Below are 20,615 nucleotides of genomic sequence, written 5' to 3'. Positions count from 1 at the left end.
TTAACTGTTTACACTGGTATTTATTTACACTGATCCAGTCACTCAAACCACCTTAGGAAGTAGTCAGGCACTATTTCTGATCAGATGTGATCCTACACAGAATTCCTGATTTGGGAATGAGATTTAGTTTTTCACGAAATGAGTTGATCATTATTACTCGACTGATAAATTCTTTCTCTTTTTCTTCTCCCAGTTGGTAACAGCCTACAGAACCGTGCAGCGAGATAAAGAGAAAACTCAGGTAATTTCATATTCAGCCAATGCAGCAGAATAAATGAATGTAGTTTCCTCGCAGCTCGAGGGATGTTTTTCTAATGTTTTTCCTTTAATGAGTTGCTGTATTTGTGCTGTGAGGTTTGGCACTGATATTAGTCTGTCATTCATCTCTGTCTGTGTTTATTTCAGGCCATCCTCAGCCAGAGTCAAGATAAAGCCCTGAGAAGAATAGGGGAGCTCAGGGAGGTTCGTCTTTTGCTGTTCACTTCCTCTGTTCATCTGGCACTCACATTAATACTTCATCACAGGCTCTACCGTCAATGTTTTTCCATCTCTGATATCTCTATTACTCCTCGCTTCACACTGTGTACTCAAAGGCAGCATGAAACAGCATTTACAATGCAGTTAACGTCTGTAATGTGGCATGTTTCAGAGACATTTCATGAGTTTGTCTCTCTGGTTTTGACTGTATCGGGATTAGGCGTAATATATCAAATATTTAATATACACTATTGCTCAAATATGAATCACTCTTTAAAGAAATTAATACTTTTATTCTGCAAGGATGCATTATTTCGATCAAAAGTGACAGTGAGGACATTTATAATGTTATTAAAAAATTATATTTCAAATAAATGCTGTTCTTTTGAACTTTCTATTCATAATTTCAAATTTCCACAAAAATATAGCAAATAAGGGCATGTTGCAGGTAAAAAAAAATCATAATAAATATATAACCTTGTATGAAAATACCATTTGAAAAGGTGATGCAGGATTTAAAATGTTTTAAAAAGCACAAATTTAGTAGAAAAAGTGGCTGTATTTTTTTTTTTTTAACATCGTGTCATATTACGTCACGAGAGGGAGTCGTTTGCCAGGCTCTGCGTTGGCTCAGTGCAGAATAGGTTGGTATTCAGTACGAGTCAGTGTATTTTTGGTAGTTTTTCTATTTCAATTTATCATCGTCAAGGTAAATTATTGTGTCCAGCGTGTCAGGACATCGAGTCCACTCCACAGGTTGCCTAAAAAGTTAGGAAACCTGCATGGTGGTTTTTTGCAAGTGATGAGACGGGACTTCACTTCTGCATCTGCTTGGAAACACGCGGTGGTGTGTGTAGTGTTCACTTTAGACCGGAGGATTATCATCCCGGCGATATGATGGAGTCAAACATTGTAATACTCATGTAAAGGATGATATTAAACGAATAAACATCCACACGCGAGGCTTCTTTGCCGTTGTTTTTACGTGAATCAATTTCAACGTTGATGACTATGCATATTAACACAAATGCATACGGTCTCACACTTTGTTTGGAATTATGTGCTGGTAATATTTTTTATATTTTATTCATGCCATGTATGTACGTTCAAGTTCACTTAAATACATACTCATATTGTCATATACAGTGGCATGAAAAAGTATGTGAACCGCTTGCAGAATCTGTGAAAATGGGACTAATTTTAACTTAATAAGAGGGATCATACAAAATGCATATTATTTTTTATTTAGTACTGTCCTGAATAAGATATTTTACATAAAAAATGTTTACATATAGTCCACAAGACAAAAAACCCCTGATAAAAAGTTTATGTACCATTGATTCTCAGTGCCTGATGATCCACGGCTGTTTTTTTGTTTTGTGATGGTTGTTCATGAGTCTCTTGTTTGTCCTGAGCAGTTAAACTGATCAATGTTCTTCAGAAAAATCCTCCAGGTCCTGCACATTCTTCGGTTTTCCAGCCTCTTTTGCATATTTGAGCCCTCTCCAGCAGTGACTGTATGATTTTAAGATCCATCTTTTCAAACTGAGGACGATTGAGGGACTCAAACACAACTACTAAAAAAGGTTGAAACATTCATTGATGCTCCAGAAGGAAACACGACGCATTAAGAGCCCGGGGTGAAAACTTTTGAACAGGATGATGTCGTCCAAATTTTTCTTATTTTGTTTAAATATTTAAAAAAAATAATTTAGTACTGCCCTTCAGAAGCAACAGAAGATACTTACATGTTTCCCGGAAGACAAATTAAGTACAATTTACCTTGATTTTCTAATTCAATAGGTTTTCACCCCCCCGCTCTTAATGCTTTGTGTTTCCTTTTGGAGCTTCAGTGAATGCTTGAACCTTTTTTTAGTAGTTGTGTTTGAGTCCCTCAATTGTCCTCTGTGTGAAAAGATGGATCTTAAAATCAAAGCAAAAGTTTTTGTCTTGTTTTGGGGGAAAACAACTCAAAATTAAGGGAGTTTTTGCTTAAAATAAGCAAAATAATCTGCCAATGGGGCAAGCAAAATAATCTTGTTTTCTGTTTGAATTAAGATTATTTAGCTTACCCCATTGGCAGATTATTTTGCTTATTTTAAGCAAAAACTTCCTTAATATTGAGTTGTTTTCCCCCAAAACAAGACAAAAACTTTTGCTTGTCTAGTAAATGCTTCTTAATGTGAGATTTTTTTTAGATATTTTGACTGAAAACAAGACAAAAATACTAAGTAAGAAAAGCATTTTTTGCAGTGTATAGTGTCTGTGGTTTGGCCGCCAGCGGGAGATGTGACGTCACGGATCCATCAGAGATGCATCTTGAAGAAAACGTGAATTGTGTACCGCAAATCTTGTTTTTTTAAAACATTTGCTAACTACCAAATCAGTCGTGATGAGAAGCCGCTAACGTTATATCACTCAAGGTTAGAATCACGTAACGTTTAGTGTGGACGGATATTAACGAGTGTGACTTATGCCTGATTGTCAAAGCTTATTCGTTTCTGTTATTAGTAAGGTTCAATACTCCTAGATGACCAATGCCAGCTTTGCTATTGCTGGTCTCTCACCGAGACACTGGTTCTCCTCACACAACAACTCAATTTGTCTCCTGTAATCGTTGATCTGTCTAATCCTGGCCTGTCCCTAATTGTGTGTCATAATTGTATGGCTGTGCTCTGCCATATAAGTATTAATACACATTTATAATTCCCTCAGCGTCCGAACTGTCATTGCGATCCATTGTTTTCCTATTGTTGAAACTGACCGCACTCCCTCCCGTTACGTCACTTCCGGTTTTGGCATTTTTAGATGCAGAAGTAAAATGTTCTCACAAAAACGACTCCAGAAGCCTTTAGTAGTATATTTTAAAGTAAAATCTAGTTCCTTCATAATTTTTCTATACATTGACTCACTGGGGTCTCTAACCTGCAATATGCCCTTTAAGATGCTTTTCAACATTGATAATCATAAATGTTTCTTGAGCAGCAAATCAGCATATTAGACTGATTTCTGAAGGATCATGTGACACTGAAGACTGGAGTAATGATGCTGAAAATACACCTTTGCATTACAGGAATAAATAACATCTGAATTTTTTTTATTTATTTTAAATTGCATTAATATTTCACAACATTACTGATTTTACTGTATTTTTGATCAAATAAACACATCCTTTAAATGTTAAAAATATTATATTTTTTTTATTTTAGGGTTCAATTCTCACTATTAAATACTTGGATATTTGCTGTTTATCAGTATAAAGCACATATTAATGCCTTATTCTGTGTGACCTTGTTCTACATCCCTTAATACATCCCTTGTTCTCACCCAATAGCTACACTTAAACGCTACAAAAACTACCTTACTAGCTATTAATATGCAGTTTATTGAGGCAAAAGTCGTAGATAATAGTGAATATGTGTTCCCCATACTAAAGTGTTACCATTTTTTCTATATTGAAATGATTTATTGTGCTTTTTTATTTATCCTTAAACCGCCAGTAGGCTATTTTTGCGTCCTGATCGTGTCACGGTTCCCAAGTATGAGTTTACCAAAACTCCGAAGCGAAAGTGCCAATAGAATTGGGAAGCTGCTGTAAAACTCTTGATATGATGGCGAGCCTCATATCTCTTCCTCAGGAGCTCCAGATGGACCAGCAGACCAAGAAACACCTGCAGGAGGAGTTTGACGCTGCTCTCGAAGAGAAGGACCAGATGATCACTGTGCTTCAGACTCAAGTACGTGTTTATTTTGGTTTGCTCATTAACGAAGTTAACGAAGGTGATACTGAAGCTGTTTGTGTTCAGGTGTCTCTCTTGAAGAAGCGACTACAGGCTCCTGGAGGGATGGGATCACCAGAGCTCGAGACCTCTCAGTCCACGGATACGGTTGACGCGACCTCTGACATTCAGAGCCCCACGAAAGACGACAGCTCGACATTTAATACAGGTGTGTGTGTGTGTGTGTAGGCTCTCTAGTGCACACTTAACATGTTTAGACACAAAAGTTGTCTTGACTCTTTAGCCAGTTTGTCTGTCTTTTGTGTGTGTGGCCAGCAGAGGGCAGTGGAGAGCCGGGCGACACGGTGGACCTTGAGTTGCTCCAGAAGCGAATCAAAAGGCAAGAGAGTCTCCTGCAGAGATGTAAAGAGATGATTCGCTCCAGTAAAGAGCGCTCCGCTCAGCTGGGCAGTGAGAACGAGGTTTTACAGCAGCAGCTGCAGGAGAGGCTCCAAGAGCTTGAGAAAATGAAGGTATAGAGAAACCAAATGACACACAAACTGAAGAACATCTAGTTTTTGCTTAGCTTTAGATTTTAGATTTTGCTTAGAGTTTGGTCAGGGATTTGTCTTTATTTATATATTTATATCTTTATATCTATATACAGGGGTGTGTATCTTTATTTTATTTTTGATTTTATTTTATTCATACATACATACATGGTTTATTTTATTTTTGATTTTATTTGATTTTATTCATACATTATTCATTTTTTATTTGATTTTATTCATACATTATATATATATATTTGTTTTTTTATTTATTCATACATTGGTTTGGTTTATTTTATTCATTTTATTTTATTCATACTTGGTTTATTTTATTTTTTAATTTTTTTATACGTACGTTATTTGTTTTAATTTTATTTTTGTTTTAATTTTATTCATACATACATGGTTTATTTTATTCAGTTTTTATTAGAATTTATTCATACGTGATTTATTTTATTTATGCATACATGGTTTATTCATTTTTTTATTTGATTTTATTCATACATGGTTTATTTTTTATTTTATTTAGTTTAATTCATACATTGGTTTGGTTTATTTTATTAGTTTTATTTTATTCATACTTGGTTAATTTTTTTATTTATTTTTTATATGTACATTATTGGTTTTAGTTTTATTTTTGATTTTATTTTATTCACACATACATGGTTTATTTTATTCATTTTTTATTTGATTTTATTCATACGTGGGTTATTTATTTATTCATACATGGTTTATTTTATTTATGCATAAATGGTTTATTAAATGTTTGATTTTATTTTATTCATACGTGGTTTATTTTTTATTTTTATTTTGTTTTATTCGTACATTGGTTTGTTTTATTTTATTAGTTTTATTTTATTCATACTTCGTTTATTTTATTTATTTATTTTTTATACGTACATTATTTGTTTTAATTTTATTTTTGATTTTATTTTATTCATACATACATGGTTTATTTTATTCATTTTTTATTTGATTTTATTCATACGCAAGTTATTTTATTTGATTTTTTATTTTATTCATACGTGGGTTATTTATTTATTTATTTACTCATACATGGTTTATTTTATCTATTTTATTAATGCATACATGGTTTATTTAATGTTTTTTATTTATATGTGGCTACTTATTTTATTTTTTATTTTATTCATACTTGGTTTTATTTATTTTTATTCATACATGTTTATTTTATATATTTTTTATATATTTTATTCATACATTGTTTGTTTTACTTTGTTTAAATATAATATTTAATTTTATTGTTAGTGTTTTTAAGCTTTATTTTATTTTATTTTATGTATCATTAATTCATGGTACTGTCTTCGGGAGCCTGTTTGGTGCTCTTGTGTGTGTGTGTGTGTGTGGTGTGTGTGTGTGTGTGTGTGTGTGTGTGTGTGTGTGTGTGTGTGTGTGTGTGTGTGTGTGTGTGTGTGTGTGTGTGTGTGTGTGTTGTGTGTGTTGTGTGTGTTGTGTGTGGTGTGTGTGTGTGTGTGTGTGTGTGTGTGTGTGTGTGTGTGTGTGTGTGTGTGTGTGTGTGTGTGTGTGTGTGTGTGTGTGTGTGTGTGTGTGTGTGTGTGTGTGTGTGTTGGAGTGGTAGCGGGTGGAGTCCCGTGAGTGTGTTTCCTGTGGATGTGATGTGTTTGTGCTGTGTGTGGGAACAGTGCTCAGCGGGGACAGTGAGAGCGGAGGTTAATAGCCCACCCCTCCCTGCCTCAAACAGCGTACACACACACACATTACAGCCCCTCCGAACCCACCGTCACACTCACTCACACTAAAACACACCAGCTGACGCTCTGCTCACTGATTTACTCTTCTTCGCTTTGCTTGGCCACTAAATCATTTCAGATTTTTGTGAAAAACTGAAGTTCAGCATTAAATTATAGCGGTAGTATAAAACTAGATTTGAATTGAAGTGAGATTTGAGCTAGAAACACAATTCTTGGGTGTTGATTGCTAGGTGGTTAAGTCTCTACCTTCAGGTCTGTACACTTCAAAAAATATTTTCAGTAAGACTTTAGTTTAGGGTCCATTTCTCACTATGAACTAGTTCCTTATTAGCATGCATATTACTAGTATATTAGCTGTTTATTAGTACTTATAAAGCACATATTAATGCCTTATTCTGCATGACCATATTCTACATCCCTTAATCCTACACCATACCTAAACTTAAAGGGTTAGTTCACCCAAAAATGAAAATTCTGTCATTAATTACTTGCCCTCATGTCGTTCGACACCCGTAAGGCCTCCGTTCATCTTCGGAACAGAAATGAAGATATTTTAGTTGAAATCTGATGGCTCTGAAAGGCCTCCATTGGCACAATGCACGCTTCACTCTCAAGACCCTTAAAAGGTACTAAAGACGTCGTTACAAAGTCCATCTCACTACAGTGGTTCTACAGTAACTTTATAAATGGACGAGAACAGTTTTTGTGAGCAAAAAAAACCCTAATAACGACTTTAGCCCTATTCGCACAGTGAACCTATTGAATCAGTGAGTCGAATCATGATTCGGATCGCGTGTCAAACTGCTGAAATTTGGCGATCCAAACTGCTGATTCGACTCACTGATTCATAACGCTTCGAAGCTTCATGATGCCGTGTTTTGAAATCGTCATCACTATATAAGTCGTTATTTAGGGTTTTTTTGCGCACAAAAACTATTCATGCTGATTCATAAAGTTATTGTAGAACCACTGTAGTGAGATGGACTTTGTAACGACGTCTTTAGTACCTTTTAAGGGTCTTGAGAGTGAACCGTGCATTGTGCCAATGGAGGCCTTTCAGAGTCATCAGATTTCAACTAAAATATCTTAATTTGTGTCTGAAGATGAACGGAGGCCTTACGGGTGTCGAACGACATGAGGGTAAGTAATTAATGACAGAATTTTCATTTTTGGGTGAACTAACCCTTTAACAATTACTAATTATTAATAAGCAGTGAATTGAGGCAAAAGTCGTAGTTATTTAGAAATGTATAATAAAAAAAGTATTTTATGTGATTTTTTTTTTATTCCCATTTATTCTGTACTGTTTTAGTTTATTTATTTTTTGAGTCGTTAGTGTCAAACTCTCCAGTTCAGGGAAACCAGCAGGAAACAGGAAGTAACCGCCGTTCCCTAACAGAGGGCCGTTCTGCGTACGAGGCGCCGCCGCCACAACCACTGGCTGCTGTTCTGGGCTGTAATTGAGGTTTGATTGTTGGTCTGGTGCGGAGACTCGAAGGGCTGCTGTGATGTGAATGTGGCCGTGTGTGTGTGTTTATCCGTGGTGGGAGTTCAGCGCAGCCGGCGGAGACATTGAAAATTATTCACAGCTTCTTGGTTGCTGTTTTAATTTAATCGCCTGGTCATCAAATATATGTTATAGTAATCTGGAAGATCAGTGTGATGGCAATTATGATGGAGTAAATCCATGCATTACAGTGTTTTTTCCACAGTTAAGGGCACATGGGAACAGAAATCTGTTGTAAGACTGCAAGTATCATAGTTTATATGGTTGCTGATACCATTTTGTGTAGCCAGAGTCTTATTGGATGTGAAAAATGTTCCACATTGTGGAAATCAAAGTTTCAGGTCAGTACAGTTCCAGCTGGCCAGTACGTTTCCAAGTGACTCTAATCCAGGTTGACTAGACCAGCCGGCTCTTGGGTCTTTATGATAGATGCTCAATAAGTGTTGATTATTATTCTGAGAATAATGTATTAAGATCCATCGTCACACACTCATCGTGATCTGTTTACCAGGAACTCCACACTACAGAGAAGACGAAGCTGATCACACAGCTGGGAGACGCCAAGAACCTCATCGAGCAGCTGGAGCAGGACAAGGTGAGAGAGACGCTAACAGACACGCTTCATTTTACCCCTCAGAAGGGTTCAGCTATGTTGTGCGTCTGCCACAGGACTGTTTATGAGCCAGCCTCAACAGAAGATTACAAATTCCACTGGCCCTCTTAGCAAAAGACAAAGATGAATTTATCCCGGGAAGGCTTTTTAAAATGATCGCAGTACATACTTCCTGTGGGTCACTCACTTTGTCACTTTTGCATATAAAATTAAGCCTGGATATATTCTCTTTTTGAATGGGATTTATAACTTTTTGCAACATCTGCCAATGGTGGGTGAATTGACCAAATTATTATTTACAGAATATTTCAAGAATTATTTCAAAATATTTTTCCCAGGCCATGAAATTGTATCTTGCATTATTTTAAATAAAAAAAAATATTACTTTATATATAAAATGTAGTATGTGTGTATATATTTATATAAATATACACCTAAATATTATTTAAATAATATATAAAATAGCATTATAAAATGGGATTTTTTTAAAAAGCCATATATCATATAATTTATATATATATATTAGGGCTGTCAAAAGATTAATCGCGATTAATCGCATCCAAAATAAAAGTTTGTGTTTACATAATATATGTGTGTGTACTCTGTTAATTATTATTTATATATAAATACACACACATTCATGTATATATTTAAGAAATATTTGCATGTATATACTGTATATACATTTATATAATCTATAATATATAAATATAAATGTTTTATATATAAAAATAATATTTTTTTCTTAAATATATACATGCTTGTGTGTGTATTTATATATAAATAATAATTAACAGAGTACACACACATATATTATGTAAACACAAACTTTTATTTTGGATGCGATTAATCTTTTGACAGCCCTAATATATATATATATATATACAGGGAGTGCAGAATTATTAGGCACGTTGATTTTCTGATCATATTTTTTTTCCAGGCACATTTGACCAATTCCAAACCACAGTAATCCTAATAACTACTATTGATTTAGTATTTAATAATGTATAAGTGATATATAATTGTTCATGAAGGCTGGAAATGAAAAACACCTTATATTCAGGTGTGCAGAATTATTAGGCATGTTTTCTTTTACAGATAAATTGAGCCAAAAAAGAGATTTAACTCAGACTGAAAAGTCAAAAAGTATTAAATGCCCATGAGAAGGATGCAATACTAATGCAATACTAGACATTGCAGTTAAGGCGTGACCATTGGACAGTGAAATGCTCGTTGGGTCAGCAGGATCTGACAAAAACAGGTGGTGAAGAAAAGACACCTGTTAACTGCAAAAGAATTAAGAATTAAGGTGAAGAATTAAGGGTGAAACCATCAGGAACCCTTTAGTCTCCAGCGCCACCATTTTCCAGAGCTGCAACCTACCTGGAGTCTCCAGAAGTGCAAGGTGTCAGGATCTCAGAGACTTCAGTTAGGTAAAGAATCCTAAAAAATGACCCCCACTAAATAAGAATCACAAGCTGAAGTGTTGTAAAATACATGAAGCCTGCTTTTTTATAGGCTTTATAGGTTTTATAGGTTGAGAGTGACTCTTGAAGGACCAGCACCACATCCTCTAGTACCACTGTTTGAAGAATTCATCTTCCAGAATCTGGCAGTACGTTTTGGGAGTTCATTTTAGTCCATTTTAGGATTCTTTACCTACCTGAAGTCTCTGAGATCCTGACACCTTGCACTTCTGGAGACTCCAGGTAGGTTGCAGCTCTGGAAAATGGTGGCGCTGGAGACTAAAGGGTTCCTGATGGTTTCACCCTTAATTCTTCACCTTAATTCTTCATTCTTTTGCAGTTAACAGGTGTCTTTACTTCACCACCTGTTTTTGTCAGATCCTGCTGACCCAACGAGCATTTCACTGTCCAATGGTCATGCCTTAACTGCAATGTCTAGTATTGCATTAGTATTGCATCCTTCTCATGGGCATTTAATACTTTTTGACTTTTCAGTCTGAGTTAAATCTCTTTTTTGGCTCAATTTATCTGTAAAAGAAAACATGCCTAATAATTCTGCACACCTGAATATAAGGTGATTTTCATTTCCAGCCTTCATGAACAATTATATATCACTTATACATTATTAAATACTAAATCAATTGTAGTTATTAGGATTACTGTGGTTTGGAATTGGTCAAATGTGCCTGGAAAAAAAATATGATCAGAAAATCAAACTTGCCTAATAATTCTGCACTCCCTGTATATATATGTCTCAATGTTAAGTGGTCTCTTAATTTTTTCCATATATATATATTAGTGCTGTCAATCGATTAAAAAAATCGATCGTGATTAATCGTACACAACATTATAGTTTTTAATATTTTTATATTGTAATAATTTCACATTTAATCTCCAAATTAATGTAGAAACAACATACAGTATATTTTAAACATTTGATCTAACAGTTAGGAAATAGACAGAAATTGAATAAAGTTATCAAACACTTCAGTCATAAATTATAAATGAAATACAGATTAATCTTTATTAAAGCTACAAAAGTTCAGTCAAGAGCAGTGAGTGATTCTCTCTGTCTTTTGTGCTTTGATTTACATTAATTTCGATAGCCCTAATATAAATATATATATTATAATTATAATAATAATATTATATACATTATTATATAATATAATATTCTTGAAATGTATTATTCTATTCAAATAAAATATTTTCTATTTTTATGTAAATATATAAATGTATATTATACCTATAATATAAATGTATATGAAAATATAAATTACATTTTCAATAATAATATATAACAATCGAAAATATCAATTATCAGTTTCAATCTGTTATATTTATTTTCATTTGGTCTTGGTAGAGTGTTTATTTTGCACCCTGTAATCAAGAAATAGTCTTTGAGATGTCATCTAGGTGGGATTGATTTGAAATATGGAGCGCTGTCTGTCTGCTACTGAGTTTTGATCAAATCAGGCGTGTTGTGTTTAGCATTTGACCTTCACTCTGCAGGATAGAGATGATTTCCTCTTGGGTCACATGTATGGAATGTGAAAGAATGCAAACATATGTCAGAAGCGATTAGCGGTGCGTCCTCAAACTGAGCACAGAACCTGCTGTAGAGGAGCAGGAAGCTGGTTGGCACATGTTTGTGCTATACTATTTAGACATAATACGTAGCTGTATATCTGAGGTTTTATTTTACAGGGTCTTTTTAAAAATAAGCCAATCCAACTGACGTCATATAATAAACTTTTCATGACAATCAGAACAAAATATAACCTTTATTAACTGAAAATCTACCCCTTAATTTGTGTGAATATCACTAGCCCTTTAATGCTCACCTACGGCATCATTTTAAAGGGAATGGTTATTGCTGAAACGAAGCGTCAGATGCATGAGACTTTGGAGATGAAGGAAGATGAGATTGCTCAGCTGCGCTCCAGACTCCAGCAGACCCTCGCACAGAAAGATGAGCTGCAGGAACAGAAAGAGAAATCAGAGAAAGCAGGTGAGTGAGACGATCTCCTTTCTCGTTTTCCCACCTCTGTTTCTACTTGTCCTAACAAGTGTGACTCTTTCCCAGCGTTTGAAGAGCTGGAGAGAGCCCTGGGTGTGGCTCAGCGGACGGAGGAGGCACGCCGTCAACTACAGCTGAGCATGGAGGAGCAGGTGAAGCAGGTGGAGAAGGCCAGTGAGGAAGAGCGGAGAAGCCTGCAACAGGAGCTGACCAGGGTCAAACAAGAAGTGGTCACCATTATGAAGGTGCGCATGCTTATCACATTTTATTTGATCATTTATTTTATCACAGAGTGCTTGTTAAAGGTAGACTGGGTAAACCCAGCCTGATCTGCCGGCGGTTTGATTTCAACCTGCAACTCAGTCTGGAAACCTGTACATTCATTTCTACTGCTTCTGTTACACTTTTGCGGGAACAAATCACAGACTGGCTTATCCACCTGGCGCGCTTTTGGCATTTTACCCCATGATTTACTCTCTCTCTCGTCATCCTAGGAGTATATGACATTCTTCTTTCAGACGAATACAATCAGAGTTATATTAAAAAAAGTCCTGGCTCTTCCAAGCTTTATAATGGCAGTGAATGGCAGGCCAAAATTTAAAGCCCAAAAAAGTGCATCCATCCATTATAAAAGTACTCCACACGGCTCCAGGGGGTTAATAAAGGCCTTCTGAAGTGAATCGATGGGTAGGGCCCTATGATTTCCGCGATCACCGAATCGCGGACGGAATCGCGGAATTGGCATATTAACGCGGAATCTATTGTTAACGCGGAATTTCCCGGAATTTGATATATTTGGAATGAAATGCGGTTTTGTGTGGGAGAAGAACGTATGTCTGGGGAAAATGCAGACCGGGGAAAGCAAATCTGGGCGACACAACCCCTCCCGTCATTTCAGCTCCCCCTTCAAAACAATGAAAGTATGGCGAAGCGGCTCTCCACGGCTCTGCTTTCGTCGGCGAAAAAGTTACGAAACTCAAGCCGAGCCGAGCAGTTCCCTCACGGGGAGTGCTTGCTGTATTTTGCCTTGTTTTTTATGCACTTTAATGTACTGTATGGAAAATAATGCCTTAAATGAACTTGAGAGAAAATGAGATGCGCGGGTCAGCGCATCTTATGCTGCCTTCACGTGCTCTCGGAATTATCGTAATATACGAGTTTCCTAGGTAAACATTGCACATGAACGCCCTCATATTTTGAAACTTGAATGCTTTGCGCTCGTAATCATAACTTCAGAAGTCGGAATCATCAAATTTCCGATAGCACGTGAAGGCAGCATTATCCACATCATGTTTGGCTGAGGTAGATCTTAAAGTGACAGGAGCACTGATAATGTCTGTCATTAATGTTCAAAGAACAACGGGAACAGAAGATTGTAGCTTTAATGATGATTCATCTTTATTTCACTTATTATTTATGCAGTTAAGAAAGGTGTTGATAACTTTATTCAATTTCTGTGAAGACTATGTCTGACAGGGAAGGCCACAGGCAAATATAACATTTATTATAATGGGTTTATGTAAAGATTGTTTTAAGTTCAATTCAATTAAAAGTTATTTTTTAAAGCCTAATAAATGTTGAAATTGGTATCTTTCAGTTATACTGTAATGTAACGTCATCAATGTTTCATATAGACATTAATATCAGTGATACTGGCCTTCATTCATAAAAAGATGCCATTACAACACACATTTAAAATATGCTGTCTTTAAATTGTTTCTAAATTAATTTGGAGAGTAACTGAAATTATTACAATATTAAAATATTAAAAACTTTTGTTTTTAATTGCAATTAATCATGATTAATTACAGAAAAAATGTGATTTAATTTTTTTAATCATCAATTCACAGCACTAATATCTAGTTGTGACTTGAAGTGCTTAGAGTGCAGTGTTATGTTGCAGTATTTGTCCTGAAAAGTAAATGTGATGTTTGTTACCTCAATAAATTTAAGGTCATTCCTATTTTATGTTTTATGTTCTATTATATTAACATTAAAAACACTCTTTTTACGACTAAAATAACAGTTAAGGGTAAAAAAAATGAATTTCCAAAAATTAAAACGAAAAAAAAAGGAATTAGCAAAAATTAAAATGGAAAAAACGGAATTTGGGAAAAAATAAAACGGATTTCATAGGGCCCTAGATGGGTTTGTGTTAGAAAAATATCCATATTTAAAACTTTATAAAGTAAAATATCTAGCTTCCGCCAGATCGCCTTCCGTATTCAACTTACACAGAGAGTGTCTCTCACAGTTCAAAACACGTAAGCTGCGTCCGACGTCATACATCACACCAGTTATGCTTCTTTTGGGTGAACTATCCCTTTAAGGGGGTGTTTCAGAATAATTTTTTTGTGTAAAAAGGGATTAAATTTAGAGCGTTTGTGTCACAAAAAATAGACAATTTCAGTGTTAGTAAAACATGCAATCATGCAACTGTTTTTCACACACATCAGTGTTGTTTGAGAGGAGTTATGCATCATGAATAAAATTATACAGGATTCAAAAGATTTTGTTTTGCATTTCCTTTTGACTTTTCTCTGTCCTCGTTTGTACTCGACCTGTTTAAAGTTATTTTGCCTGGAAAAGCCATCAATCCACTCACAGTGTCACATTCATCCTGAGAATTGTCTGGATGAGCGTTTTAACGTCCATGACTGCAAAGTTTTCATGAAGGCTGTGTGTTTTTATAGATATGCACACCTTTAGTCTCTTCCTTTGTGTGTTGGATTATGATTCATTAACTAAATGGCAATAGTAAATCAAAATTGACCAAATTGATGCCACATTTACAGCCCGCCATTCTTTCTGCATGTATCTGAGAGAGGCTTCATTTTTCAGAAATTCAGACATTCGGTTCTGTTTCATTCATCAGGACCATTATCCATGCCATAACAGGGACAGATACCAGTTTCGCTTGCCAATTATTCATTGAAGAGTGAGTTGATTATTTCACCAAATCACAATGCTTTGGGGACTAGTCAACTGAGATATTTCAAATTCTTACTGTGAACCCATTGAGTTTATTCATGAGAAATTTTTAGAGATACTCCGTTTGAATGTGAATTCATGCAATGTGGAATAATTTTATTATATTTATTTATTATAATTCTTTATATATATATATATATATATATATATATATATATATATATATATATATATATATATATATATATATATATATATATATATATATATATATATATATATATATATATATATATATATATATATATATATATATATATATATATACATACATACAGCCTTTGATGCTGATGTGGCCATTAAAAACAAATAAAACTAAATCAAATGGTGATAATTCCCCATCCTCTGACCTTTAGAATTAAGCAGCCTGTTTGTGCAACCATAGTTCCAATACATGGTTTAGATCAGGGATGGGCCACTGTCCTGCAGAGTTTAGCTCCAGCCCTGATAAAACTTACATCCCTGTAGCTTTCTAGTCTCAAAGCCCTTGAATAGCTTGTTCAGGTGTGTTTTAAACTCTGCAGGATAGTGACCCTCCAGGACCGAAGTTGCCCATCCCTGGTCTAGATGGATTAGAAAGAGAGTTTTTCATTGTGGATGTTACACTGTGTCTACACCGGACATGAGCGCCGTGATACGACACAACAAAAGACAATACAACCCATCATTATCAGTAATGTTTTCTACACTGGATGCGGCACCAGTAAACTGATGCCTCGTTCTATTTATGACGTACTGACATGGAAACGCTTTTCAACGGTCACTTTGTCGCGTCCAGTGTAGACAGCTTCTAGCTGTCCGTGTAGACACGGTGTTAGAGTATATTTAAATTGTCCATCAAATGATAAATGTTAATATTTTGCCATGTTTTCTTTCGTTTCAGAAGTCCAATGAGGACAGGATAGCAGAAATTGAGCGGTTACATTCAGAGGCTATGGCTAGCAAAGAACAGGAACTGAGTGCCCAGATCAAACAGGCAGTGGTATGCCCTGATTTTCATTTCTGTGGTAACCTGTGATCAGTTCATTTAAATATTAGCTATTTGGATGTAGATATTTCCCAAGCTATTTGCACTAATGCTCTTTTTTTTTATCTCAGGAGCAGTGTCGTGAGGAGTTGATGCAGTCGGCACAGGAAAAAGAACAGCAGGCATCTCTCGCTCTGGAGGAAGCAGAGCTGCAGAAAGCTGCAATTCAGTCTGAGGGGGAGAACAAAGCCAAGGAACTACAGCTAGATTTGGAGTCTGCCAGAACGGTGAGTTTATATGCCACTTTATCTGAGGATAGATCAACAGGATATCCTTATTGTAGTTGCATGGCCAAATTAAGCCATAGAACCACAGTCAGCATGTATGAGGATGTGATTAAAAGCAATGCCATATTTTTGCAATGTACATTCCTTTTCAAATTGTTGTTTTTTTGTGTTTTATAGAGAATTCAAGAACTTGAGAGTTGTATGGGTAGCTCGGAGAAGGATGATGCCAAGTCAGATGAACTTGAGAAGAGAAAGAAACATGAGGCTGAAATAGCTGATCTAGAAGAGGCACATAAGCAAGAACTGGAAAGGACAAAGACAGAGCAAATAACGGACCTCAAACAGCAGCATGATGTTGTTATGGAAGAGCTCATGCAGAAACACAAGGCAGAGATTGAATCTATTCTGAAAGACAAGGAGGAACAGTTCCATTTTCATGTGGAAGACATGAACAAAAAGATGTTTGATAAACTGAGTGACAAACAGACAGAGATTGAGACCCTGTCTGCTGATCTCAGTGAAGTACTGAATAGTAGACAACAGTTAGAAGAGAGGCTGTCCTCTGTGGAGGCCACCAGTGAAACTGCAAGGCAAGAGGTTGAGGAAAGACTCAAGGAAGAACAAGCAAAATATCAGGCTGAGATTGAAGCTGCGAATCAGAATCAAGAGTCGTTTGCAGGGATGGAGAAAACGCTGAAAGAAGAGATAAATCAGCTGAAGACTGTGTTGGAGGAGAAGGAAAAAGCACTAGAGGAGCATATGCTCAGGGAAAAGACATTGCACGAAAATGGAAGTGCTCAGTTGGAGGAACTTCGTCTCAGGGCAGAGTCGAATAAAGAGGCCCTTGAGGAATCAAGATCTCAGATTAGCACACTTACAGAAGAACTCCAGCTAACCAAGAATCAAGTGAAAGATCTTGAGCAAACCCTTGAGGCAGTGCGTAACGATTGTCAGGAGAAAGGAGTGTGTCTTGAACAGAAGACAAATGAACTTCAGCAACTAGTGCAGAAGATGGAGCAAGTCAAGAGGCACCTATCTGAAAAAGAGAATTCGCATTCTGCAACCTGCAAAACGATGCAAGAGGAGCAAAACCGGTTGAGGAAGCAGATGGAGGACCAGAAGAATTCTCACGAGAAGAAACTTGAGAACATTAGGAAAGACATGGATTGTAAGCTGAAATCCCAGGAAAACAAAATGGAGAAATTCAGGCAGAAAGCCAAGGAAGCACATGACAAATTGAAGAAGAAGCTTCAGGATCAAGAGGAGAATGCCAAAGCAGAGTTATCTAAGACAGTTCAAGAGTTAGAACTGAAAGACCAGCAACTGAAGGAGAAGATCCTTGAGATGGCACAAGCAAGCTCTGAGGGCCTTGGCACCGCCATGTCTGATTTGGAGGCCAATTACAATGAGCAATTAGGCAAGCTTCAGGTGACCCATAAACAGGAAAAGGAAGAGCTTGATCGTCATTGGCAGGAGAAACTCAACCAGCATGAGGAGGAGATGCAAGAAAAACATGCCCAGTCTTTGCAAGAAAAAGCCCAGGAGTTGGAGGAGATCTCTCAGCTGCTTTCGGCCAGCAGGGAAGAAAAGGAACAGATCATGAAAGACATCCAGAACCTCAAGGAGGAGCTTGCCATGAGGGAAACCACTGTGCAGAAACTACAAACAGAGCTCAGGGAAGCAGCAAACAAACTGGAAAGTTTGTCTGAAGGGGAAGGTATCCTTAAAAGACAAGTTGAAACTATGGAGAAGAATCTAAACCAGGCCTTGAATGAACGGAACCTTCTGCAGGACGAACTGAGAAAGGCTGAGGGTACTAATAAAGAGAAATTGCAGGGCATATCTGAAGAGTTAATAAACACCCAGCAAAAATTGAGTTTGCTTGAAACATCCAAGTGTAAAGAGGGTGAAGATCTCCAGAGGAAGCTTGCAGAAAAAATGGATGAACTTAAAAATAAAGAAAACGAATTCCAGACACAATTGTGTACCATCACAAAAGAGTTTGAACAGTGTTGCCAGAAAGCCCATGATAAGTTAGATGTTTTATCTGTTGTGTTGTGTAAAAAAGTTGAGGAACAAGTTAGGGAATTACAAAACCGGGTTGCAGATAATCAGAATAAGGTTACATGTCTAAAAAATATTGTCTTGACGAAGGACAACAGAATCAGCACTTTAGAGAAAGAACTTCAGCAGACTTTGGATGAGAGCCATAATCTAAAGAGCTCTCTTGATGAGGTAACTCTTCAGTTTAGTGCAAGTTCAGATACTCTTAAAGCCTTACAAACCGAAATGGAGTCTCTGCAAACTGATGCAGAGAATCGCTCCCAAGTACTTTCTGAGAAAGACCTTAACATTGAGCAGATTCGTGAGGAGAACAAAAACATATCAGAAAATCTCAAAGCAAATGTTTTGCAAATCAGCAATCTAGAATCTGTCATAAATGACTTGAAGACCCAGTTATCAAGTTGCATAACTGAAAAAGAGGAAGCCATATCTCTGCTGAATCAGCAGCACAGTGAGGACAAGGAGAGGGTAGCATGTCAAATGGGGGAGAAGGTGGAAAGGCTAGAAAAAGAAAAGACCTCGCTTCAGGAGCAGGTAGACTCACTCAGGAATAAGTTCTCTGAGCTGAAAAAGAAGTTCAGTCAGAGTCACAGCACTGTTAAGTCTCTTCAAGATAAAGTTGCGGACATGGAGAGGCAGATTGCGGAGAAGGACGAACAACTTCAGATGCTCACTGCCAGCGTTGACAATCACTCCGTTAGTAAGTCCGAGATGGACCAGGCGCTTAGTGAGAAAGAACAGAGGGTTCATGCCTTGACCTCAGAGCTGGAAAGCTGCTCAATGAAAGTTTGTGATCTGGAGGAGCAGCTGGAATTGCGGAAAAAAGAGCGAGAACAACTTGCAGCTGATTTGCAGCAGCACCTTACCATTAGGGAGAGCGAAAAGATGGAGTTGATGAAACAGGTGCAGGAAGCTCAAGACCAAAGCTCTCAAAGTGGTGCCCTAATAGAAAAAACTGAGGAAAATCTTCAGTCTTTACAGAAAGATGTTGAAACAGCCCAGCAGGAACTGGAAGCCCAGAGGAACGACTTTGAGAGGGAGAAGGCAGAGATTCTGAATGCAAAAGAAGAGGCTGTGAAGGCAGCCCAGGAAAAGGCGTCCTCCGAGACGGCTGGTAAAATAGCTGAGTTAAAGAAGAAGGCGGAGCAGAAGATTGGCATGCTTCGTAAACAGTTGACTTCACAAATTGAAGAAAAGGAGCAGGCTATCAAAGACCTGCAGATGCAGTTGGAAGGTATTAAGCAAAACCAGACTGAAAAAGAAGAGCGGATAAAGTCTCTAGAGGAAATTGAGAAGACAATGGAAGAGGCCACCGCAAAATTAAAGGAAGAGCATGCAAAACATCTACAAGAATTGCAGCAGAAAGAAAATGAGGAAAGACAGACCTCTCTGCAAAACTTAAAAGATATGTATGAAGAGAAGCTTGCTGTTCTTCACAAAGATGCGTCTGCGAAGGAGGAGCAATCTGCTTTTGCTACGAGAGAAACTTCTTCCAGACTCGAGGAGCTTGAGACCAAACTTTCGGAATCAAATGAACAGATTACAAACTACCAAACCGAAATAAGTCGCCTTAAAGCAGACCTGCTTGAACAGACAGTTCAAGTGCAAGAGCTTCAACAGACATGCCTGGATCTTCAAGAACAGATTAAGGAGAAACAGATTGATGAAGTAGAAAATGAACATGTTTCTGAAGTGCAAATGAGCTGTAGTAGATTAGGAATGGAGCCTGCAATGTTAGGGGCTATGGAAAGCAAGGACACTGTCAGGGACCAAGACGATTGGACAAGTCAAAAGGACTTGTTGGTGAAGGAATACGAGGAGAAGCTCCAAGATCTACAGCAGAGGCTAGAAGAGAAAGAAAATCAGCTAAAAACACAACAGAGTTCACCTCAAGGAAATGGGGAGACTGATAGTGAGTGCCTAATCAACAATACAAACACCTCAGAGAATGATCTTCAGAGAAAACTGGTAGAGGCTGAGAACGAGAAGCAGAAGCTCCACAAAGATTACACCAGACTACAAAAAGACCTTCGGTCTCTAAGGAAAGAGCATGAGAAGGAGCTGGATTTCCTGAAAAAGGAGATGGCTGAGGAAACCGAGAAGAAGCTCAAGTAAGATTTATGGTTTATTTTAGGAACAGGTGTGGAGAGTTTTATGTTTCTCCTTGATGTAAGGATGCATATTTTCTGCTACATCGTTGTTCCCAGGGTTCATATGGTTGGT

General features: G+C 36.9%; 1 protein-coding gene across 8 annotated transcripts in view; it reads left to right on the top strand.

Moving 5' to 3' along the window:
• The window catches only part of golga4 (golgin A4), a 61,410-nt gene that overhangs the window by 19,366 nt on the left and 21,429 nt on the right, over nucleotides 1–20,615 (top strand). For 4 of the 8 annotated variants that reach the window (XM_079843487.1, XM_079843489.1, XM_079843486.1 and 1 more), the window contains 11 exons: nucleotides 194–241; nucleotides 406–462; nucleotides 4,116–4,214; nucleotides 4,284–4,425; nucleotides 4,536–4,729; nucleotides 8,496–8,579; nucleotides 11,927–12,074; nucleotides 12,150–12,328; nucleotides 15,958–16,056; nucleotides 16,173–16,328; nucleotides 16,506–20,503. In XM_079843487.1, coding sequence (XP_079699613.1) covers nucleotides 194–241; nucleotides 406–462; nucleotides 4,116–4,214; nucleotides 4,284–4,425; nucleotides 4,536–4,729; nucleotides 8,496–8,579; nucleotides 11,927–12,074; nucleotides 12,150–12,328; nucleotides 15,958–16,056; nucleotides 16,173–16,328; nucleotides 16,506–20,503 — 5,204 coding nt within the window. Of the gene's footprint in view, nucleotides 1–193; nucleotides 242–405; nucleotides 463–4,115; nucleotides 4,215–4,283; nucleotides 4,426–4,532; nucleotides 4,730–8,495; nucleotides 8,580–11,926; nucleotides 12,075–12,149; nucleotides 12,329–15,957; nucleotides 16,057–16,172; nucleotides 16,329–16,505; nucleotides 20,504–20,615 lie in introns of all 8 variants that reach the window. The other 4 variants (XM_079843488.1, XM_079843485.1, XM_079843483.1 and 1 more) reach the window with 1 other exon arrangement.

Source organism: Gobio gobio, assembly GCF_949357685.1.
Source record: "Gobio gobio genome assembly, chromosome: 18".
Taxonomy (NCBI): Eukaryota; Metazoa; Chordata; class Actinopteri; order Cypriniformes; family Gobionidae; genus Gobio; species Gobio gobio.
The sequence above is the reverse complement of the archived record's forward strand: the minus strand, read 5'-3'. Positions and strand labels throughout refer to the sequence as shown.